Source organism: Maylandia zebra, linkage group LG11, assembly GCF_041146795.1.
Source record: "Maylandia zebra isolate NMK-2024a linkage group LG11, Mzebra_GT3a, whole genome shotgun sequence".
NCBI lineage: Eukaryota > Metazoa > Chordata > Actinopteri > Cichliformes > Cichlidae > Maylandia > Maylandia zebra.
The window spans coordinates 4452252-4478136 of NC_135177.1; the positions used below are offsets into that span (position 1 = coordinate 4452252).

The 25885-nt window shown below is 40.7% G+C and overlaps 2 protein-coding genes across 2 annotated transcripts; one reads left to right on the forward strand and one right to left on the reverse strand.

The window, feature by feature from the left end:
- The first annotated feature begins 9342 nt into the window (after positions 1 to 9342).
- Positions 9343 to 15679, forward strand: LOC143421026 (uncharacterized). Its single transcript, XM_076889696.1, has 5 exons — positions 9343 to 9546; positions 11622 to 12356; positions 12723 to 13115; positions 13667 to 13783; positions 14272 to 15679. Exons 1-5 carry the CDS (start codon positions 9469 to 9471, stop codon positions 15346 to 15348), a joined length of 2400 nt encoding a protein of 799 aa, XP_076745811.1. The 5' UTR covers positions 9343 to 9468; the 3' UTR covers positions 15349 to 15679.
- Positions 15680 to 17574: 1895 nt separating this feature from the next.
- LOC143420922 (uncharacterized) lies at positions 17575 to 20949 on the reverse strand. Its single transcript, XM_076889571.1, has 2 exons — positions 19482 to 20949; positions 17575 to 17947 (listed from the first exon to the last, which is right to left on the reverse strand). The coding sequence occupies exons 1-2, from the start codon at positions 20316 to 20318 to the stop codon at positions 17621 to 17623; spliced, it is 1164 nt and encodes a 387-aa protein (XP_076745686.1). The 5' UTR covers positions 20319 to 20949; the 3' UTR covers positions 17575 to 17620.
- Between the last annotated feature and the right edge of the window lie 4936 nt (positions 20950 to 25885).

A 25885-nucleotide genomic window follows, 5' to 3' on the forward strand; every position in this document is an offset into this window, starting at 1 on the left:
CCTGTCCCCTTGGCAGAAAAACAGCCCCATAGCATGATGTTTCCACCCCCATGCTTCACAGTAGGTATGGTGTTCTTGGGATGCAACTCAGTATTCTTCTTCCTCCAAACACGACGAGTTGAGTTTATACCAAAAAGTTCTACTTTGGTTTCATCTGACCACATGACATTCTCCCAATCCTCTGCTGTATCATCCATGTGCTCTCTGGCAAACTTCAGACGGGCCTGGACATGCACTGGCTTCAGCAGCGGAACACGTCTGGCACTGCGGGATTTGATTCCCTGCCGTTGTAGTGTGTTACTGATGGTGACCTTTGTTACTTTGGTCCCAGCTCTCTGCAGGTCATTCACCAGGTCCCCCCGTGTGGTTCTGGGATCTTTGCTCACCGTTCTCATGATCATTTTGACCCCACGGGATGAGATCTTGCGTGGAGCCCCAGATCGTGGGAGATTATCAGTGGTCTTGTATGTCTTCCATTTTCTGATGATTGCTCCCACAGTTGATTTTTTCACACCAAGCTGCTTGCCTATTGTAGATTCACTCTTCCCAGTCTGGTGCAGGTCTACAATACTTTTCCTGGTGTCCTTCGAAAGCTCTTTAGTCTTGGCCATGGCGGAGTTTGGAGTCTGACTGTTTGAGGCTGTGGACAGGTGTCTTTTATACAGATGATGAGTTCAAACAGGTACCATTCATACAGGTAACGAGTGGGGGACAGAAAAGCTTCTTACAGTAGACGTTACAGGTCTGTGAGAGCCAGAGATTTTCCTTGTTTGAGGTGACCAAACACTTATTTTCCACCCTAATTTACGAATAAATTCTTTACAAATCCTACCATGTGAATTCATGGATTGTTTTTTCACATTCTGTCTCTCACAGTTGAAGTGTACCTCTGGTGCAAATTACTGACCTCTGTCATCATTTTAAGTGGGGGAACTTGCACAATCGTTGGCTGACTAAATACTTTTTTGCCCCACTGTATATGTGTAAAAAGAAAATGTATGAGCTGTGATAACTGTTTCTGATAGAATGAAGAGTAGACTGATATATTAAATATTCCTTTATTGGGTGAGAAAATCAGACCATGTCACAACTGCTTTAAGTCATACAGAATAGATATCAGGGCCTTAAACAGGCTGACTTCTGCTAAATGGGTCAAACTGGGCAGAAAGTATACAAACACATAACATCCTTATAGAATATGATGTAACACTATAGATCAACTTACCTCAGAATATATAAAGCATATAAACAATTACAGCAACATGATGCAACAAACACAGCAGTGCTACTAATCCAAAATACTCAAAGCTTCATAGAACTGAAACAAACATTTATTTTTAGGTCCATTCTGCTCCTGATACATACTTTAGGTTTCTGAACTGTTGGGAGATTTTGAGTTTTGTGTCATGTTTATTTTGTAGCTTCATTTAAAGGAAGAAGAGCTTATCAGTTGTACAACTGCAGAATAGGGAAGTGAGACATTGCGTGCAGAGAATATGTGCTATGACCGTTAAACGCCTTTTTTCTGTTTCAACAAATAAGCTAACGGTTTTAAGGAGTTGTTGTTGAGTTCTATACATGCCACACCTATTGTTGTGAAAGCTGTTTGAGTATAAAATGAAGGATGTGCTGACGCCCCGCGCGATTCCTCTGTGACACATCTAGTGCACACGTTAGAGCAGAATGATCGGATCGTGTCGGGGCATCGCCCATGTACATGCAATATCTTTGAGTCTGTGTTTCTTGCCTCCTAAGAGTTTTCTCCTCACATGAACATTAAACTTGTTGCTGCCTTTCATAGTGTTTAACTTGAAGGCCCTGAGTACTTTCTCCCACACTGAAAACACTGGAATGATAAAATTATTTGAACATTACCTAATAAGACTGATTCAGGACAGACAATTGGTTCTTTTAAACTTTTCTAGCAGTCCTTCACAAACAGGGAACAGTCTGTCTATTCTCTCCATCTGTTAGCTGCTGCTGGCTCTTTCTCCTCCTCTTCCTCACACACTGCTGAGTTTGTCCTGGTGGATCATCAGGGGTGCAAAGCCTCACAGATGATGTGCAGCAGTGGGTCCCTCAATCTGTCCTCACTCTGGACACTTGCAGCTGTCACACATGGAAAAGCTGCAGGATTCAAACACAAGTGTAAATCATAAATACATGTTCATACTTTTATTACACAATCAGAGAGAAAGAAACAGAGAGAGTGCAGGACAGAGAGACAGGTGACAGTCTTAGGTGTATACACTGCTACAAAACAGCACAAGAGAAGGAGGATTTAGTGTTTGTGTTATTACGAGTGCTAAACAAGAAGAGTTCCCAGATGGAACAGTGGACACATGTGTGACTCCTGTGATTAAAGCATCTTTCTTTCACCTTAACGAGTGAACCATCAGCTTGTTCAAACACATGTTAAAGGCCGTTTGGCTAGACAACACCGAACAGACGCAGCAATATAACATAGCTAACATTAACAGTGCAGTGAATCCTGCTTGTGCCGTGATATTCAGGACTGCAAACCGAGCAGCAGACTTTCAGCTTGTTGTGTTTGTGGATATATGACTGACTTTAATTATCCATAAAATCATCACATTCTCTGTAAGATTAAGGTCAACTATATATATATTTTAAAGTAAAGGCTTTAAAACCAAGTTAACGCTGAAAGTACAAACATCACTACTGTCACATAACTTTGCCGATATGTGGCCAACAGTAATGTTTTAATGTTCTTCATTATTAAACATTCACACATAAATAAGTGACATGATATTCGGTACTTACTTTTGACAGTTCACTCTTTGGCCGCCCCCTTCTGCCTTCTGCCGTATTTTGCGGCAAAATTATCCACACCCACCGCCGCGCTTTGAATTGTGGGATATATGGGACCACGAAGCGTACACCGGATGTCACTACCCGATCCGTACCGGAGTATCTGTTAAGGTGTTAAGAATAATAAGAATCTCTTATAATGTTTCCAATAATGAAACATTTCAATATAATGTAGACAAAAATGAAAAATAAAAAGATAGTTATGGATCGGGACTCCCCGATCCTTACTGCGCATGTGCAAAGTCGGAAAGTACAAATCGGGTCTACCCAATCCGTACCGTGCATGTGCAGATGTTTTCTTCTTCTTCTGTTCTTTTAATGGCCGTTTATTCCTCAGTGTACAAGGATACTGCCACCTGATGACCGAGCGAATGAACCCTATTGTAAACTGAATTGGCGTCATTACAAAACAGGGCTCGCAAAATCGCTAGCCCGACGTCCCGGAGCTAGCAATTTTTCCAGTTGGGCTACCAAAATCTATCTCTGCCCTGCCCACCGGGCTATCATAGGAAGGAAAAATATATGTCAATGCTTTTGCATTCTTTCGGAAATGTAGCTGGGTAATTATGTCATTGGCATCGGTGAGCCTCTGTCAATATGTGACATATTGAAATCGCGTTTGAATTTGCGCTTCTTTTTTGCTTTCACTTTGCAATCGCGCAAACTGTGTATAGAGAGCGACAGCACTGATTGGTGAGTGACAATAATTTGTGCACCAATTCCTCTGACATTGTCTTATCAATCGTTAGCTTACTATGCAAACATGACAAGTGAAATCTCCCGCAGCAAGCTTAAACATGTGAGAGGTTGATCGCGCAGAGAATCGCTGAGCGTTATGTGAGTGCGTGTGTAAAAGCAGCAGGATATATATTTTAGTTCTGCTGAGCCAAATAAGACAGGTCGGGGTGAAGAAGTGACAGCCAAAGCTTACCACAAAACAGAAAAGTTATGACAAATCAGACTATAAGGCAAAAAGAAAGTGCAGCTTTATGGTTTCATGGACAAAAGAATTTCTTGTGGCTGCAATATGTCAAGCTAAATAACCAGGGGTGCACATAAGTGGTCCGCAAGTGCGCATTCGCTGTCAAAATAAAAACGCGCACAAGATAAGAAGTTGCAAGGCGTGTTTGCGTACATAAGATTTTCTGGAGGAGGACAGACATTTGTTTAGAACTCTTAAAGATGTCGAAGAAGCAAGCTCCTTTAAGCAATTACTTTGGTTTTCCTCCACCTCCAAAGAAATGTCAGAAGGAGTCCGAACCACAAAAGAAGCACGTATTCTTGGAAAAGTGGTTGCAGGGGGTGAGCTGGCTTCAAACAAATGATGAACGCACAGAGATTTGGTGCAGAATGTGCCGTGAAAATCCCACTCTAGCGGACAAAAACAGAATCAGAATCAGAAAGGGTTTTATTGCCAAATGTTGAGCAGGTTTACAACATTAGGAAATTGCTGCGGTGCTTCAGTGCAAACATACTGTTATAAATTAAGCTTAAATAGACATGAAAATAAAAATGAGAATAAGAATTAAAAGTGCTAAGTAGATAGATATATATATACATGATATATACATGATATATACATGAGTGCAGGTGGTGATCAGTGACACAGCGTAGGGTCATGTGTTAGTGGCGGGGACAGTCATACGGTTATTGTTCATGTGTTCAACAGCAGAGGGGAAGAAACTGTTCTTATGGCGAGAGGCTCTGGTGCGAATGGACCGGAGCCTCCTGCCTGAGGGGAGCAGGTCAAACAGACTGTGTCCAGGGTGAGAAGGGTCAGCTGTGATCCGAGCTGCACGCCCCAGTGTCCTGGAGGTGTACAGGTCCTGCAGAGATGGGAGTCTGCAGCCAATCACCTTCTCAGCAGAGCACAACACGCTGCAGTCTCTGTTTGTCCCTGATAGTGGCTCCAGCGTACCACACGGTGATGGAGGAGGTGAGGATGGACTCGATGATTGCAGTGTAGAATTGCATCATCGTCCGTGTTGGCAGGTTGAATTTCTTCAGCTGCCTCAGGAAGTACATCCTCTGCTGAGCTTTCTTAATGACGGAGGTGATGGTGGGCTCCCACTTCAGGTCCTGGGTGATGGTGGTACCCAGGAAGCGGAATGAGTCCACAGAGGTGATGGGGGTGTCAGTCAGGATGATGGGGGGGAGTGGAGCTGTGTGCTTCCTGAAGTCCACAATAATCTCCACTGTCTTCTGGGCATTCAGTGCCTTTTATATGGACGCAAACGCGTGTTGCAACTTCTTATCTGGTGCGCGTCTTTTATTTTGACAGCGAATGCGCACCTGCGGACCACTTATGTGCACCTGTGTAAATAACATAATGTTCTGCCGGGTGTGTTGTTGGTTTTCCCTCGATTTCTGAGTCGACAAGCGCCTTTGTTACTGGGACCAGTCATTTTAAGAAAGGCCCCCATTAGAACCCATGAGAAATGCAAGAAACGCATTATTGCTCAGTCTGCAATATCTTTCCCATGTTACGATTCGGTGTTGTCAGTGTTTTGTTTTAGGCGTGACTGTTATGTGTTTCCTGCTTTACGTCTCTGTGTCATACTTCCTGTTTTACGTTGAAGGTCTGTGTCTTATGTGAATGTGTTCAGTTTACGCTTCCTTGTCTCGTCAGTTCTTATTTCCCCCAGCTGTGCTCTCCTTCTGTGTCTCATTCCCCTCGTTACTTCCCAGTGTATTTAAACCCTGTGTTTCTCTGAGTCAGTGTCGCGTCGTCCCTCATGCTGTGTGGATCTCCCTGTGAGTTCTTAGTTTGTTGTTTCCCAGTTTAGTTTGTATGTTTGTCTTACCAGCAAATAAAGCTGCGATTTTTGAGTTCATCCCCTGAGTCCGTGAGTCTTGCATTTTGGGTCCAACTCCCGCCTGCTGCACAGCAATTCATGACAACAGTGGCCCGTTGAAATGGGATGGACTCAAGTGCAGTTTCAAAACCGGAGGCTTGAGGTCCGGTGTAACAAAAGAGTCTTTATTCACAAGGCTAGGAAGTTAACAGAAAACTCAGACTAGTATTAAGGAACGTAAACTAGATGTCTGGGGCAAGAGAAACTATGACCATAACAGAACTATGACTAGATTGCAGGGACGACTGGGTGCAGGGACAGAGCAGGGGAAACTGTGGCTGGCCAGGGCACTGAAACAGAGGAGAGAGCAGTCAGGGGAATTCCACAGAGAGCTGCGAGTGCATCCGAGAATTATTACACTGAGCTGCCTTACGTGCTTGCAGGTGGAGGTTGCTTGGAGGAGGGAGGCAGGAGACAAAGGTCCAGGTGGGTACTGCGTGCAATGCAGGGAGGCAGGCAGGAGAGACTGGCAGTTTGAAAAGGGAGAGGTTACCGGCAGCTGCAAACTTGAATCCAGGAGAGCTTGATAGGTGGGTTCCAGATGCTGACACATAATGATACACCAAGGAACAGACGTGAGGCCGAGAACTGACCAAAGTTGGCAGATAATCTGGCGAAGACTAGTTGTGTGCGCAGGTCATAAATACTGCCGGTATGATTGCCATCAGGTGAGGAACAACAAAGACTCCACCCAGAGGGGAGGAGCCGATGCCGTGGAAAACTACTCAGACGATGACGCCACCCCCCCCCCCGTCAAGGGTCGACCCCTGGCGACAGAGCCACCCCCGGCCCGCCCTGAGCCCTGTAAAGAGCAGAAAGCAAAGCAGGATCCAAAATCAACGAACGGTATAATCTGAAGACATGCTCGGTTAAAACCTTGGCTGTTTCCGTGGTGGTGGGAAGTTTGTTTTTAGAGCAATGAAGTGTGCCGCTTTGGAGAATCTATCTACTACTGTCAACCATAAGGTCCGGAGGGCAGAATCAACCCAGCGAAGACTCCAATCCAGCCGTCTGGACGACTTTGGAAAATATGAAGGAGGGCATACATTTTTGAATTAACTCTGCTTTATTAGTTTTACAACTTTGCCTAATGATAAAGATCTCCTCCATAGTGATTCATACTACATCAGAGTAGTAAAGTAACAGATAAACAATTCAATGACAGTTGTTACTTTAGAAATTTTTCATCAATCAGCAAAAGAACTTTTTCTAACTATGGGACAGTCTGGGCAGTAAGCTACCAGAATGTTTTCAGTAAATTTACACATTTATGTTTTTTTTTTCTGGTTAACATTGGTTAACACTGGTTAACATTAGCTAATAACGAGCATAATACTAACTGCAGCCACATCAGAGCTGTTAGCATGTTGAAATGGGGCTGCATAACCTGTTTACGTAGGTAAACAGGTTATTGTAATGTTTGTGTTTTTCTACAAAGAACGCTAAAAAGAAGTCACAGTATATTTTTATGCCTATGTTCATGGAGGGGTTAATTTGTTAAAATGTATGAATTTTAATAATAAGCATAACTAAAAAATCTTAGTTGTTTAATAAGTTTAAATATTATGTCACTATCCTTTCTTTAGGATAGCGTTGCCATATAAGATGTAGAGTTTAAGTTGGCTGCCAGAGTTTAAATATATTAACTATACATATTCATCATCTGTTTATTTAGTTTATTGTGAGGTAATTCATTAAATTAATTATTTAATATTATTTTAGTGGTTTTAATGCAATACGTATGTCTTGCATTTTGCTAAGTGGATTAAAAAATCTTGCAGTCTGTAGGCATTAGCATCTGTCCATAGAATTCCTATAAGGTTGGAATGTGTAAAGACATAATGGAATTCACTTGTTCCCCTTGTTTTCATATGACACAGTTTTCATGTCTTTGAATTCCCCTTGTTTGGATGTGCTGCACAGCATCACTCACACTCATTGACCCAACAAGTGAAAGGTTCAGATCACAAACCAGTCCATCTGCTCAGATCAACGAAAGGTTGTGACCTTCAAATTGGTATTTTACTGACTTTCATGCCACTCTCCTCCAAAATAATCACCGTGTTTTTCACACAGCCACGGGAGATCAGAAAGATATCCCACCAGCATCACTTCTGCAAACAGACTTTATTTCCTGGACAGTGTTATTTATGAAATGGCTTTAGAGAAAAGGCTGTAATTGCAGTGTGATAAGGTGCACAAACTGCGACTGTAATTGTCATTTTCCACTTAGAAACCACCATGCAAAACAAAATCTGACAGATATAATCTAATTTTCATGAAACTACTTACCTGCTTCCTTCTCTGTGCTCCCACATCAGGTATGATCCCTGGGGCTGTCAGTGTTGTGACAGGCTGTAAAGAAATGAGTCTGCCTGCCTCATTTGGTCAGTATGTGGCAACATCACAGCAGGCTGCAGGAAAGATAAAGTCAAAATCTTGACTGGGCATACATGGGCGTTCACTCACACGCACACAAACACACAGATGAGGGAGTTATAATGTATCAATATCAAAGGCATAATTTCCCTTGAGGTCAGATTATCTGTGCTTGCAACAGGACATTAATAACATTAAAAAAGGAATAGTCATAATGCAAAGGTGATCTTTTACAAATCAGTGTATAATGTTGTCAGCAGCTCAGACAAGATGGTTTTCTGACAGAAAGAGTTGATATATAGGTATAGATATATATAGAAAAATACAATGATGGATCAATTTCTTGAAAAACATTTCATGCAAAACAGCAGGATGACTGGCTTTTAGGGATGGGTATCGAAAACCGGTTCTTGTTGAGAACCGGTTCCCACTGTTTCAATTGTTTGCCATTTTTGCAAACGATTCCCTTATCAATTCCAATCGCCCCGAATGACGTCACCACGTTGCGGAGTGTCATTTACCTGGTAGGAAACATGGCAGCTCAAATGCTCAAAAGGTTAGTGTAACGGTGGACCCAAGAAATACCAGCCGGAGCGACTTTGACAATGCAGAACTTTTTATTAAACTCGGGGTTGTACGTGGACACATATACTCCCGCGCTCTCTTTCTCTGCTGTCACCTCCGTCTCCGTCTGTCACTGCCAACATATAAAGAGACACAATCACTGTCAGATCCCAGCACACCTGTTCACCCCGCCCCTGCGCCGCCCCGGGAGCTCACTGCGTCACCCCTCCTCTGCAGCTGGCCAAGGACCACACCCACGCCACAGTTAGTTATACTTGCAACAGGGCAATTTGAAAAGTAGATATTTCATTTAAGGGAGGAAACACTACGAATACACAAAAGCATTTGCTCACAAAACACGTGATGACCTTAAATGAATGTCATGTTTTTAATTCCGCTCCGGACTCGTGAATCTCAACCCAGCAGCAGCGGTAACAGTAATGCGGCAGGTAAATAATCAACTAACAGTGCATATTATATAAGTGAGATCTGCCTTATTACAAAACCTGCCATTACTGTGCATTTAGGTGACCATGATGAGAGAGACAGACAGAGTCTGGATGGCTCAGATGCTGGCAGTTCTCGCTGCAGCCTACCGTTAGCGTCTCCTTTCTACGGAGCCCCCCAGGGGACATGGGAGAAAAAAAAATTACGGAGGAAAAAAAAAAAAATTAGGGAGAAAAAAAAAAATTAAGACGGACTTTTGCGAGATCTCGCAAAAGTATTGCGAGCGCTCGCAATAAGTATTGCGAGATCTCGCAAAAGATCCCGCTCCTTTTTGATAGCGTTTCAGTTGAAGGGTGCGGTGCTACGGTACGGGGCTCCATACGGTGCGGACATGGAGGAGGATTTAGAACATTTCTTGCGGTCAAGAGAGGTCCCACACGACGACATCATGCACATGCAACAAGACAAAGTACGTATAAACAACAAAGCATTAAACACCGCGGTTCAAAAGGCGAGTAACTTGTTGAAAAACCGAGGTCGTATATGCAGGCCTTTAATGTTAATTCTTGTAAATATGTTCAGGTTCATTAAACATAACTCGTTAAGTGCACATATGTTTTGAAATTTCAAATCGTGTCCAAATTCATGGGCTGCATCCTCCCGAGGACTCGGGCTTCGTGGTCTACGTGGGCCGGGTTCTCAGAACGGCTGGGGAAATTGGACGGTCTAGCCTTCTGATTAGCGTCACCGCTGTCTCGGTGGAGTGTAATAAGCTCGTCCGTCTGCTCCTTTCTATCTAAAATATAAGACGACACTGGAGTAAATTCTCGACCATCTCGCACTTCTGTTTAATCAGTTTTCTGTATGACGTTGATTAAGCGCTGTAAAACCAATGTGGAACCCACCCGGGGGATTAATAAAGTTTTATTTTATCGAATTTAATCTAATAACTTTAATCTCAGCCAAACCGTTTTACTCACGAACAAATGAAACACTGAAAAAAGCCAAACATTAACATTTTTAGGTTGTCTAAGTGTTTTATATATTAAGTTTAGCCTGAGTAGCTAAAGTCCGCGGTGATCTGAAAATAATATGCCGCGAGTTGTGCCGTTCTTGGCGGCTTTAGTGACCCTTGAGCTCTCGGCTACCTATCGAGCTGGTGGGTAACAGACATCAAGGAAAACGTCGAAGCACTTTTGCAAATATGCGATATCTTGATAAACCGAGAAGATATTTCAAGTTTATACACCCACGTTCTCCCCTGAAATGTGTTTAAAAAAAATTTGTGACCCAGAAAGATTAATAACGGTCATTTTAAAACTTATTAACGGCCGCCATTACCGGAAACTGGAGTTTGGCTGGGCTGCACTTTGAATTCTGGGATATGGGCCACGAAGCACACACCGGACCCATCCTTCAAATTCGGTGAAAAGTGAATGTAATTCTTTGTATTACACCCCCTGGCATATGTTAATTTTGTTCTGGTTGTATACATGTTCTGTATACTGTTTCTTAATAAAGTTCAATAATTAAAAAAAAAATAGGTGAAAAGGAGGACGCATTTGTCTGCTGCATTCGGAGGAGTTTACGAATTTAAAATAGAATCTTTGTAGAGATTGCCAGAATTGTTGTACATTTCTGTGCAAATAATAATAAAAAAAAAAAGGAGTCTACGAAATTGGATAGCCTTTGGTGCATCGCTGTGACATAATCGGTCTACAAAAGCGTCCTCAGGAGGATGCAGCCCATGAATTTGGACAATGTGATAAATACAGTTTAAAAAAAAAAAAAAAGAGGTTGCAGCCCATGAATTTGGATGTTGTTATCTGGCTGTGCCATAACCATGGTAACATGGACAGCATGGCACAAAATACTTGGTGGAACTTACCTTACTTATACCTTACTAGCAAAATATTTTTTAGTAACGTAGTATATTGCTACAGGAAAAATGATTCTATGTTTCTTTACCTTCTTTTAAATGTACAAAGATGCCCTTTGTCTGTGGTTAGATTAGTTTAGAAGTGTCTTTTTAGACTTTCCCAGCAAAGACATATTGTTTCGGGGACATATTGTTTCAGATTGTTTTATCTCTCCCAGCTCTCTGCTGACGAGACTAGCACCATATATGGAGTTGTTTATTTTATCTGTTTATTATTTTCTTATCCTGTTCTCACTGTCTCTGTGATTTGTGCCTATAAAAATGCCAAGCCACTGTCCATGGTTGTGGGTTGTTTCCAGCAGCTCACCCGTGTACACGTTAAGCATAAAAAAGTAACTTTGTCTCATTGTGTCTCTATTCCTCCTGGGTTTATTTTTGCAGGGTTTTCTCCCAACATATATAAATATCTACTACTATTACTATACTAATACTAACACAGCAACAGTAAAGTAATAAGACAGAAGTTGACAGAGTAACTTTTGATAATGATCATGAACAGTGATTAAGAACTCTATTCTAATACAGTTAGTATTCCATGTGTGCTAGTGTGGCTTCCTCGAGTAAAAGTATATTAATACCATTTCTCTAATGTTTTATGTCTGCAGGTGGATAAGGCAGTGCTGTCCGTCATGACTGATGGACAAATGGCAAAATACATAAGGACATATGGTGACAGACTAGCTGTCCAGTCCTTCTGTCAACAAACTAAGTACAGCACAGATAAAGAGACTCTTCTGCAGAACCTAAGAGATAAAATTGCGGCACGGAAAGTAAGATCAAAAACCAAAGGAGTGCTGTGTGGTTCATCAGGTGTGTTCCAAAAGCAAAGTGAAGGGATGTCAAGACAGAGAAATACTGCAGCAGAGAAGACCTGCAGAAAAATAGAAATCGGATGGCTTCATTTAAGCAGTAATGAATACCGTCAAGTGAGAACCAGAAATGGTGGAGGAACAAGACATGCAACTGTGGAAAAAACTACAACTGTAGCTAAGATTTTGGAAATGGGAAAGGACCTGTTTTTTCCAGATGGGTACTCGCCAAAAGGGAGAGTTGAAGACTTTGTCATTGAAATCAGTGATTTTAAAAGAAATCCGATTGCTTTAGATGACACTGTTGGCAAACTTTATGAACAAACCAAATTGAAGCTCCTGAGATTTTACATTTGCACGAAAGATGAAACACTGTTAACAGTTCAGTCCTCATCTGAAGAGGATTTTTCTGTCAGCATAACTGAAGAAGATTCACCAGTGACATTACTTGGATTTGACAGTGAGACAGATGATTTTGTACCAGATCTACTTGAACATGGGGATTCATCTGACAGTGACACTGGCAAACAGGTTTGTTAAAATAAGAAAGTTATTATTAAAAATAATGATCACTTTAAAGTTACTGTATTTTGTTGTGTTTATTAGTGCTCGGTGGTAACATGCGACATTTTCTAATTTTGTTGTACTATTGTACTAGGTTTGACTGTGCAACTGCAATAAAGAGTTGTGTTATTCAAGTGCTTTATGTACATCTACGAATATTTGCACTTCTGTAGGATGAAATTATTCCAGGAATTTGTTGTTGACTTGTGTGGTAAGGTACATCTGTGAAAGACTTCCAGCTTTGTATTCATTAACATGTACAAAATGACTGGCTGCTGAAAAAATAATTGAATTATTTTCGTTTGTGTCTTGTGTTTGTTTTCTGGTTCACAGATTCACAATTTCCAGATGGAACCCAATCCAAAAAAAATGAAATCACTCTGTGAGGCAGTGACAACACAAAGTCCAGGAAAATCCCATCATATGCATTCAACCCCAACAGACATTAAAAACACTGTCGTGGGACAGCGGCAGCAGACTGACTCAAGTGATCATGATTTCCCTGACCACTGCTCTGAAATTATTGATCTGACCAGTATAGTTCCTAACAAATCCTTCAAACTACAGTCCCAGGCCAAACTTCTAGAAGATTTGGAATGTCGTTTTCCACACATAGACGAAGCGGATACGGTTGTATGGAATCCTGAAGAGGATCTTGTCAGAGCAGATGGTGATGACACAGTCGTGATAACCCTGAATTATGTCAACAGTGAGGATCTCAGACAGGTAAGACCATGGACAGTTGTGGTTGATATGGTTCAAGTGTGACAAAAGATGGAAATTTATTAATAATCAAATTTAGTAACTTGCATAGTTCTGCTTTTAAAAAAGCTGATCATGCATTCCTGCTTGGACAAAATTTAAGCATGTGTGTTATTTTCTGTAATATTCTTTTGGATCTTAAAAGAAATAACTTACAGTACTGTGAAACAATTTTTCGATTTTTATTAATCAGAATTCATCTCTTGTTTGTTTAAAACTTGATTTTTTGGCAGCAATAATACAACATTTTAAGTAGCAATAAGAAAATCAAGATCTGATAAAAACCTGTGGAATTCCACTGTAATATGTCTTTTTACTCTTGTAAGTGAGACATGTAGGCTGAAAATAAAGTGGTGTATTTTTGTTCTATTTCTTAATACCTATTGACATATTTTGCAGACTTTTTAAGAACATTCATGAATTAGAATAGGCCAAGTTAGAAGATTGAAGAAGAGTCTTCTAATCTTGAAGGGTTAAGGTGTCTGTTGTCAATTAATGCAATACTTCCTTCTCAGAATGCCGACACAAATGGATTACCTATGGATGGTTTCCTGCTACCATTGTCTTCAGCTAATGGCTTGCCCACACCCCATATGCAGTCAATACAAGAGGAAGCACCCCAGATTGCACAGGTAAGATGGATCAATTCAGGCAACCATAAACACCTACCTTTACATACTGTAGAGATGCCAAAAATGTCATGCTATTTTCTGAGGATATGGCAGTTTGTGGGTCTATTTGAATTAAAAGGATATTGTCAGTTGAGAGACAATTACAGTGTTTTACATTAACATAAGATTAAACAGGAAATTTAGTCTTGAAATAAAATTATTTACATAACACAGCAGTGAGACATTGTTTTGGTGTCACTATTGTGTTCTCTACCTATTTTGCACAGAAGTGCGTCTTCTCATACCTGTAAAGAACACTTGTATAATTTTCTGTGAGGCATACAAGGACATCCATCAGGCCACAATGTTAATGTAATATATAAATTGTCAGTGCAACCATGGTTTGGGAATGTACAAATGTTCAAACTTTTTCAGAACATTGATATTGTGTAATCTGTACAATTCAATTGCATTTCTTATGGAATGTGCATGTTTTGTCTTTTACTCAGGACCATGGACTGAATTTCATCGCACAAGGTTTGCGTTTAGATTCAAGCAACCAACTTTCCCCATCAAATTCAGGAGACCCACAGAGCCCCCTACATGTATCAATTCGCAGGATAAAAGTTGTTGATGATCTTTTGGCTGTATTTATGGACAGTCGCATTCTGAATGTGACTTTAAAGATGAACTTTGTAAATGAAAATGCTGTTGATGATGCTGGGGTGTCAAGGGAGGTTTACACTGCATTTTGGGAGCAATTTTTGGAACAGTGTGAAGGTGAAAATGAACGAGTTCCAAGGCTGAGGCCAGACTTTAGTGAGGCTGAATGGCAAGCAGTTGGGCAGATATGGGTGAAAGGCTTACTAGACCATGGTGTCTTTCCAGTGAGGCTGTCAAGGGCTTTCATTTTAGCTTGCATCCACGGAATGGACTCAGTTGATGTAGACATTCTGATTGCATCGTTTCTCAACTATCTCCCTCCTGTTGAGAGATCAGCTGTTGAGAAGGCGCTCCAAGGCACAATGGATGAAAATGATGAAGAGGACCTGCTTGACCTTTTTACAAGGATGGGTTCCCACTTCCTACCACCTAAGAACAACATGCAGCCTGCCATTGAAACAATGGCTCATAAGGCCATTCTCCAAGAGCCAAAGTATATAATGGATTGCTTCTCCACACCCATGGCACATCTGCAGCTGAAACTGGCAGACAAGGAAAGTGTGTTATCTCTGTATGAGACAAAGAAGGCCACAGGCAAAAGACTAGTGCAGCTATTGGAAGCAACAAAAATCATGCTGTCTCACGGAGAACAAACAACGTTTAACCATCTTCAGCGTTATGTTAAAAACGCTGATGAAACCAAAGCTGAAAAAATCCTGCGCTTCTGCACAGGATCTTCTGTAATATGTGTTGACAAAATTTTGGTGTGCTTTAATGCTGAAACTGGGCTCAACAGAAGGCCTGTTGCTCACACCTGTGGAGCTACCCTTGAAGTGCCATGCACTTACAGTTCTTATCCTGAATTTCGCACAGAGTTCGACAATATCCTTTCCAGCAATTACTTTGAAATGGACATCATTTGAACTTGATGAGTGTACTAATGGTTAGAGCTGTAATTTTTATTTGTATGAGACCTTGAGTTCATAAATTCTGTCTTGTTTCATTTTGTCATTGAAACATTTGATATATTCAGCCGTATAACAAGCAGTCACAAATTTAATTTTCTGATGGTTTAGTTGTATGTTAGGTCATATTTCACAAGGACTCTTTATTGTTTAAAATTCTTTGAAAATGACCGCATCTTTAACTTCTGTTGAAAACAAGGTTTGTGTTTAGCGTTAGAGGGACAAATCACATAAAAATTCGCTGTACACATTGTCATTTTTTTTTCTTTTACTCTTGCCATCAGCCAGAATAAAGGCTCGCTTTTGTTTTAAGTTGATTGTCCTCTCTCTCTCCTTGTCTGCATTTGGGTACGTTCTCTCAACACACCTGCATACCCTGCAGTGACACACATTGGCTTGCTGTTTATCCATCTAGAAAGTTCTGAAGTGAGTTGCCTAGTTTTGGGAGATATTAGCTGTAGAGATCTCTTCCTTGTTGAAAAACAACATGAAGCTACATAAGGTCTACATAAAGACATTGCTACTAAGCATTAAGTACCATGTGAAACAAGAGAGGGGTAGGCTTGTACAGTCAATATCTCTAAAATTGGGCAACTCACACTAAAACAATGTGGATTAAGGAATACTACAGCTAGCGAACAGAAAAATTGGTAAATTTGATTTTAGGGTGAAAAGTCCATTAATATTAGTAAAGAATGTCACTATGGTTGCAAAAGAAGTTATTGAAAGTTAATGATAAGATCCTGTTTACAAATTCTTAAAGCTGATGTGGCCTATAAACATCATCTTGTAACAATAAGTCCTATTTTCCCTTGATTAGCTTCCAAAATGTTTACTAGTTGTTTTGTTAAAAATCATATTGCCATCACAAGTTTTTTTTTTTTTTGAAAGGACTTTGCCATAATGTGACATACAGATGATTCACAATTCTTTATAGTGTCTTATATAATTACAAATTAACAAGCAATGATAATCAGATTTAACAGTTTCTAGGATAAACAAGATTGTAGGCCAGGATTTCTAATTAGATTAAATAGTATATATGGTTAATTATAAAGTATTGCTACATTTTTGACAGATTATGCACTTCTGTCTACCCTTCTCTGAAATTAAAGTGCCTGGGAACACAGGCAGTCAATACACAGATGTTGTCGATATGCTTTTGTCATTTGCAATTTTTTAGTTGTCTGTACTACATAGTCCAAAAATAATTAGAAATTGATTAGATTTCAGTTTATTTGTCCGGTAGTTCAACAACACATATCATCCTTTCAGAAGTGGTGAGTTTTGCAAAAATAGCATTCGAATGAAATTGCTGTTCATCAACAGAACAGGTGGGTGCAAAGAATTTGTTATTCAGCTGATAAAATAAGCTTCAGATAAATTCAGTGACAAAAAAAGAATGTTTATATCTATTAGAAATTCTAAGAGTTCAAAAGGTCTCTATTTAGTTCTTTATTTTTTCAGTTTTGTTTAACCAACATTAAAAAACTAAAGCTCTTCTGGAATCAGAATAAATAGTTTAAAAAAAAAGAAGCAAAAATGACATGAAATAACTATATTTTTAGCCAGAGAAACTGGAGTTCAGAAAAATGCCAAGGTGCCCCCTCTCAGATCATGATGCCCCTTAGTACCATTTCATGTAGCCTGCCAATGTGACAGTTGGCGTTATAATATATATAAAGCAGCAAGGCATAATATCATATCTCTTCGATTTTAAACAGTATTCTAGCCAATATCAACAACTAAACATTCCCATCATTAACAAATACAGATGGTGTAAATAAAAACCAACTCACCATTTAAAAATTATTACAAAATACTCAACATAAACCACCATTATCTGATTAAACACTGTACATTAAAACTCCTAACACATTAAATTAAGATGTGTCTTATGTTTTGATCCATGTATCAAGCCAAATACACAGTTAAAGTAATTCGAAGTAATACACATAGACATGGAACTTGATAACATTTGACAGAACATTACAGTGTTTTTGTGCTAAAGAACACTCAGAATATCATTAACAGGCAGAGACTCCCCTTTATACTTTAGTTCACTGACCCTCCTGGAACACAACAATAAATATTTCTATATAAGATATTCTCATAAATGACTGTGTACTAGAAAGCTTACAGTTTACAGTCTGTTTAACATCCAGAAGTTAACTTTCGCACATATCACAGGTCAATTTTGAGTAATGTTCTCTGCTGCAGTGTATGCAATTTACACTAATGCCATGATGTTCTCTCTTAAATGCATGTACAAGTTCACAGCCTGATATGAGTCTGTTGGTGGAGTCAGATGGGACTCAGTCATGATGATATTGCACAGTTCATATACATCGGGGTCACATGGTTTGGTCAGTCGAAAAACACACTCAGTTTTACACATTTCAACATGTTCTTCTTCAGTGGGGCAAAGGAAGTCTCTTGTCCCGTAGAGCTCAGGTAATGTATACATTACATTAGGTCGACCACTGGGGATATTGATGTTTGCTGATGGCCTGATGGAGTGTGTATTCCAAACCTGTGCAGTGTCATCCAGCTCATCCTGTTAAAAAGAATACAGAAATTTAAGAAATGCGATCGCATGTACGTATATACATATACGCAAATCACGATGAGACAACTCACTCACTGAGAGGAAGGTTTATTAGATTTATGCAATTTATTATTTTTAAACAATCATGTGCATTTTTGTAATCATGTACTTTACCTAATGTCATCTGTACAAGTGTTTCACACACTAACTACGGTTACTGTTATGCTGTGATATCTTACATTAGTACTATTAGTCTTATTACTACCTGCTTGGCTCATCTACTCACCTCATAATAATCAATTTGTTTTATGTCACTGATCATTGTATTTTGTATTTGTAAGTTATTTTGATATCCCAATCGAAATAATTCCAAATTGTAAATAGTTAATATTATAGATAAGAAAATTTCATATGCCATGTCAACATAAACAACATAGATGTTACTGTAGTCTTGGTTGTTGAGCTCTTCCTTAAGGCGGCCGATTGCTTAAACCTAAATTATAGTATTTACACAATTTTTGATTTCATTTACTCCCTGCTCCTCTCACCCGCTTCTCCCTGTCTTGTCTCTTTCTTCCTGCAAGTCTCTCCATTCCCTAAACCTGGTACAGGGCCCTATTTCAGGAAGTGAAAAACGATACTCAGGGTTGAGTAACCCCGAACTGTCCAACTCGGAATATTCGGTTTCAGAAAGGCTGATAACAATTAGTTCAATCAACGCGGAGTTGCTTTAACCCCAAGTTAAGCACGCGCACAAGGATACATAAAGCCCTTATTAGTGGAGCACAGATTAAGCGAGTCACCATGGAGACGGAGGGAAAGAAGGCGCAGTCAATGTATTTTACAGCGCTTGAGGCCGAAATTCTGATGGCAGCATATGCCGATAACATGCAAATTTTGCAGAAAAAAAGTAACACAGCCTCAGCTGCAAAAGAAAGAGAGCATGCATGGCAAAAAATAGCCGACAGAGTCAATGCGTGAGTGTTAATTTAAACATTGATCTAGGGATTTCCACCCATTTAACACGTTATTTATTATATTTTATTTTTTATTTTATACATTTTATTTTGTGACGTGATGTGATCGCAGGTGCAACCCAACAGGCCCCAAACGTTCCTGGCAGCAAGTAAAAATGAAATATAAAAATATAGTCCAAACAGGTGAGGTGTAATTGTATTATGAGCCATAGTGCTTGGTCTGTTTGTCCGATGTAAATCAATTGCAGTTAGAGGCTACATTAATTGTCTTTCTGTAAGCACTTATTAAAATTATCTGAGCACATTACAAGTACATATTTGCTTACTCTGTATGCTCAAATGTGACCCGTTATGGCCACTAGAAAAAAAAGTGGAGGCCCGAAAAAAAAGATGGGGGTCCTCCACCACCACCACCACACAGAGGCTGAGCAGTTGGCTTCCACATTTGTGATAATGGGAACACCACAAACGAGTACAGGACACGTTTCACTTCCTCAGTTTCCTTTATCTCTCACTCACACACGCATGCATCCAGGCACGCAACAAAACATATTTTATTAACTCACCTGGATGAGTCCCATGCAACAAAACTGAAGGAGGTTTTTGTCCAGAAACCCACCATCAAAGTACCCGTTGTCTCTGATGTCTGCAAATAAGGATAACCAGAACTCCAGACACTGGCTGCGAAGAAAACGCCACCAGTATTCAATCCTTTGATTGGCGGTACTTGCTCCCTCCAAGTAACTCTCAGGGGTGTCGTTAGGAGCCACGGGCACAAGGAAACGTTGAAAGCCTCTAACATGGCCATTTTCAGTTCCAAGATCGCCCCTCACAACTCTAGGGCAGCCCTTTAAACGCTGCACCGCTTCTATGTAATACCCCCCGATCACTTTCGGATTACTATTTGTTGTGTATGCATTAAGCCAGATTATTTTTCTCGAGAAACCGTCAATACTACCATTGATACAGATGCCATATGGCTTCAGTTTGTCGTAGGAGTCCATGTGCCAGATGAAATTCGGCCCTTTTGAAAAATAGTTCCTCCGCCTGAAACATCTTGCTTGCCTCAGTGCGACGCCTCGGGGATCCAGCTCCTTCAAAACCAAGCGCACATCCTCTTTCCTCACGCGTAGTCCATGTTCCCTGCATTTAGCGTACATCCATCGGTATCCGTGAAGCTGCCCAGAGTACTGCAATTGGTTGTCTATAAATTCAACCAAGACGGCCAGGTCAGAGTACGCTTTGTGGCGAGTGTGTCCCCTTGCGCTAAGAACTCTCTTCAGATGTCTTTCGCTTATATGAAAACTGTGTCTAATGCAAAGCACAGTTTTAATGTCTTTATAGTTTAGTCCAAGCTCAAAGTAAAAATCTATGAATCGCTCAAATGGGTGTGTGTCCTCCATCGCTGTGGTTGTTTCTAAGGTTTCAGTGCTGATTTGGAGGTCTATGGTACAGACTTTTGCGAGATCTCGCAATACTTATTGCGAGCGCTCGCAATACTTTTGCGAGATCTCGCAATACTTATTGCGAGCGCTCGCAATACTTTTGCGAGATCTCGCAATACTTTTGCGAGATCTCGCAAAAGTCCGTCTTAATTTTTTTTTTTCTCCCTAATTTTTTTTTTTTTCCTCCGTAATTTTTTTTTCTCCCATGTCCCCTGGGGGGCTCCGTACCTTTCAGGCCAGGATAGACGAATGTCACCGAGCAGTGACTAAGTTTGTGGTAAAAGGCTTGCACCCATTTGCCACAGCAGATGCCCCCGATTTTCGGTAAGTGAATGTGTTTAATTGTAGGCAGGGACATTACTGGATATTCTTGTGTAATTGCTACAGAATAATTTATGTTATGCTTTGTTATTGCTACAGAAGAATATTTATTTTATTATTTTACATTTACAGTTTTTTTTCCTGGGGACCCTGTGACACCCCATTGAAGAGCCATAGGCTGGATCTCTTAAGATCTCACTGTTGGGTTTGTAAGGCCATGTTACTCCTAAATTTCTATCTTGTTCAAAGAGAAGATATAAAACAAAGTTCTAAGCTAATCGACCTTAGTGTTCTCCTTTGTTTAAAAAGAATCGATAAGAAAATCGATAAAGAATTGAATCGTTAAACAGAATCAAGAATAGAATCGGAATCGTGAAAATCTTATCAATACCCATCCCTACTGGCTTTACTTTAAGTTTACACAGATCAGGCATAATACCACCTGCCTAGTATTGTGTTGGTTCCCCCATGCAGGCCTGTTTGGAGTCCAAATAGGCCTGCATGGACTCCCCTAGACACCGGAAGGTGTGCTGTTGTAAATAGCACCAAGATGTTAACAGATCAGGTGCTGCAAGTTGTGAGACAGGGACTCCATAGATCAGATTTGGTTGTCATCGGCACACGCACACACAAACACATCTCTCTCTCTCTCTCTCTCTCTCTCTATATATATATATACATGTACATGTATATACTCAATCATTCCTCAACTATTTTTACTTTGTAGCACGGCACATTATCCTACTGAATGAAAGAGACCATCGGGGAATACTGTTTCCATGAAACTGTGTTTCATTTGCCAAAATAGTATATTACTTTCACCAACTTACCTTCTTCCCATAGTGCATCCAGGTGTCAGGTATTTTTCAGTTAAGCGATGCACATGTACCCATCACGTGATGTCAAAAAAAAAACAAACCATTATTCATCAAACCAGTCAGGCAACCTTCCATTTTTACCTACAGGCTACAGCCTGTACAGCCAGGCTACAGGCTACCAATACAAATCCATATCCTAATGAGGACATGCATGATCTTTCTCTTAGTATTTATGTATGAAAACAAAGCCAACAACACAAATCAAGGATGAAAACCAGACTTTAAAGTGATGCCACATTCATTGATTACTGTAGAAACATGAACAGGTAGCAATGGAGACTGCAGCCTGACTGCTCATCAGTTTGCTACCTCGTATTGAAGTTCGTATTGAAGGCAGCTGGATTCATCGCAATGGACAGCTCACTTTATCACGGTGCTGTGTTGGAGTCAGCATTTACTGAGCTTTAACATCACTCTGGGTTCTTGGCTAGCTTAGCATTAGCATGCTGTCTCTGCAGGTACTTGCGAAGAGCTGAAGTTGTGTTAGCAGTATGATGCAGTGGGATCGATAGGCAGGCAGACTAACGATTTCAAGGAACTGGACTGCTGGACTACTGGGATTCCAATCCCTATCGTTGGGCGTTAAAATGGACTCTAACTCATATGTCTCATAGCAGTTTGATCATTAAATGTTTTGGCAGTTTGAGCCACTCCCCATGTGCATCAGAGAACCTTGCCTGCCCATGATCCTGTGGCTGGTCCACCATTGTTTCTAGTGATGTGTCGGTCACGAACAAAATGGCTCTTAGAGCCGTGACGTGAACGACGTGAGCCGGCTCCTTATCGCGAGCCGTGTTTGTTTTTTTTCTTTCTCTCACCCTCTCTCTCTCTCGCACTTTTTTTCCACTTCACTCCCCACTAGTGATGGGATTTCCGGCGTTTTTAGAGAACCGGCTCTTTCGGTTCGGCTCACTAAAAAGAGCCGGCTCTTTCGGCTCCGAACTGGCTCTTCAGGTTGTTTTGTTACTTTAATTCATTTATTATTAACAATAATATAAAATTACGCAAAAAAGGAATTACTAATGTAAAAAAAAAAAGTGGTTTTATTTATATATGTTTATATATAAATATATGCGGTGGCCCTTAGAGACAAAACACGTACAAACTCCAAAAAGCACATACAAACTCCAAAACACATTTCTAGCATGAACTGAACCTCCAAAACAGAGCTACCTAGATCACTTAAATTACACAATTGAAAGCATGAAAGCATATGTGTATTGTTTGTGTATTTATACACAAGCATTCATATATAGTCAAATAATAAAAAAAAAAAAAGTTCCTTTACCTGTTATTACCACACACCAAATCCGGTCGTTGGTACTTGCTGGCTTGTGTAGCCACTAGGTAACAAAAGCTCAACACTGCCCCTAGCATCCTGGAGCACTTCTGTTGTCTTTTGTACGCGTTTTGAGTTTTTATGTGCTTCTGAGTTTTTACGTGTTTTGGAGTTTGTACGTGTTTTTACGTGTTTTGCAGTTTGTATGTGTTTTTACGTGTCTTGCAGTTTGTACATGCTTCGGAGTTTGTACGTGTTTTTACGTGTTTTGGAGTTTGTACATGTTTTGGAGTTTGTACGTGATTTGAAGTTTGTACGTGCTTTGTCTCTAGGGGCCACCGTAAATATACTTTTATTTATTCACTCCACATAAAATGTAATAAATAAATCATATAATACAAAAATCAACTATTCACATTTCAACTTTTAACTATTTAAATTTTCAGCTTTTTCCTTTTACAAATTTTCTCTGTCTCTCCCTCCTGCTCCGTTCCTGTGCTACTGAGTGTAACTACCGCCCCTCCCCCCTCTTCCCAGCGTAAAGCACAAGGCTCGCGTGCGGAGTGAAGCGGGAAAAAAAGTGCGAGAGAGAGGGTGAGAGAAAGAAAAAGAAAAAAAAACGCGGCTCGTGATAAGGAGCCGGCTCGCGTCGTTCACGTCAAAGACCCGGCTCTAAGAGCCATTTCGTTCGCAACCGACCCATCACTACTGTATTCATATAGCAACTGATACATCATTGTGTTTACATATGTAGCTCAGCCCACATGTATTTTTTCATCAGGGTTGCCGATTAGCAGATATCAGTACTTCCAAATGAGCCGTTAATGTCACGGTCCTGAGTCTCCTGACCCAGCATTTTTAGTTCTTTGTGATGTTTGTATTATTGTACTTGTGTGAGTTATTCTATGGTTTCTAGTTTCGATCCCTTGCCCTTCATGTTTCTCTGTGTCCCCTCTGTTCTGTGTAAGTCTGTGTCTGCATGTTTGAGTTCCCCTCTGTGTCTTTCGGTTCTTAGAGTCCTCTGCCTTATGGTTTATGTCTGTGTTTCTTAGTTGTTGTCTCCACTGTGTCAAGTTCGCGTCTCTGTGTGATCCTTCCTGTTTTACTTTGAAGGTCCGTGTCTTATGTGAATGTGTCCTGCTTTGCTTTTCTCGTCAGTCCTGATTTCTCCCAGCTGTGCCCTCCTTCTGTGTCTCATTCCCCTCGTTACTCCCCAGTGTATTTAAACCCTGTGTTTCTCTGAGTCAGTGTCGCGTTGTCCCTCATGCTGTGTGGATCTCCCTGTGGGTTTAGTTTGCGAGTTTCCAGTTTAGTTTGCTTTGTATGACTTTCTCCTGCCAGCGAATAAAGCTGAGTTCTTTGTGTTTAAACCTTGTGCCTGAGTGCCTGCATTTTGGGTCCAACTCCTGCCTGCCGCACAGCGTTTCATGACAGTTAAGCGTGATTTGTGTGATCTGCCTTTTGGCAAAGCAATTGTGGGTGAGAAGATTCGACACATTCATGGGACTTATGACTGTGAAGGTTTTCAGTCATCCAGGTTGTCGTAGTCTAAGGAGCTTGAAAAGAAAAGCGTCTGGACTTGTAGTTTTCTTGAAGACGTTTCACCTTACATGCGGGCTACATACCAGTGGATATGTAAACGCAATGATGTATCAGTTTTTATTCATGGGCCTTCATCACAGCATATACAAGATGTTACATGTTGCAGAGTTATCGTTTGGTCACAGCTGTAACTACAAACCTTTTCTCTATTTTCTCACTGACACATGCATGGTATTAGTAATTCTAACTTTTAGAAAGCATCAGGTCCTGTAAAAAGTGTAGCATGTTGTCATTATCTGCAAAAAAACCTATTATTATGCCTTTATAAATGCATTAGCGAAAAAAAAATGCCGATGTCCCTCTTACAAATCCACATATGCACACACTGAACTACTATAGAAGCAATTACACAGCATTTAGCAATCCGATCTTTAAGTGATGACGTGACGAATTCTGCTTCCGGGCCCAAAGTAGTCTGCATTTAATAAGGCTGTTGTGTTTTTAAAATGTTTTAATGCTTTGTATCTTGTTGTCATGGCCGCCGAGGCGAGCCGTGTGGAGTTGGAAGAAGGACCTAAGATGCAAGCAGTGGATGAGATGCTAATGAGGTTTATTTACAAAGGTGTAGTGGCAAACAAGCAGTGGGGCATGACAAATAACTGAAGACACCTAAACTGGGGGAACTAAAAATAACAGACCTGGGAGCATACGACAAAGGGATGAGAAGCAGAGAGACGCAGACGAGGAACAGGACAACGTGGAACACAGGGTAACGCAGACTGACACGAAGTAACACAGACGAACTGGCAACAGGCAGGAGAACACAAAGGGCTTAAATACACACACCAGTAATCAGGGGATGAGAGACAGGAGGGCAACACAGCTGGGAGGAATCAGAGCTGACGGGACAAGGGAAATGTAAAGTGAACACACTCACATCAGACAGAGACCTTCACAATAAAGCAGGAAACTGAAACACGGGGAACCAAACAAGACAGAACTAAACAGACAGCTTCACAAACAGACGGGGTGACACCAAAGACAGACAGAGACACAGACGCAGACTCAAAGGCAGACCGAATATAACACATAGAACTCAAACAATAATAATCATCATCATAATAATAAACTAGAAAATGATAACAAACTAAAAGCGCTGGGGTCACCGACCCAGGACCATGACACTTGTTCTATTTAATCTCAACAAGCCCCTAAAAACAGTCAGTGATCACTGTCGGCTTCTCTCGGTTTTTATTACCACTAATCATTTTAAAGCTCAGTTTTTAAACCCTTACGACGTAACTACAGCCCAGCCCAAGCAGCAGTATATTAATAACTAACCTTGTATTGTGGATGGATTATCTCGGTGGTTCTCCTGACTGACGTTTGGTCCGTTTACAGCAGGGGTCGGCAACCCTAGGCACGTGTGCCACAGTTGGCACGCGAAAGGTTAACTGATGGCACGACCATAGCTGGACTGGCCATTGGGCATACCGGGTATTTGC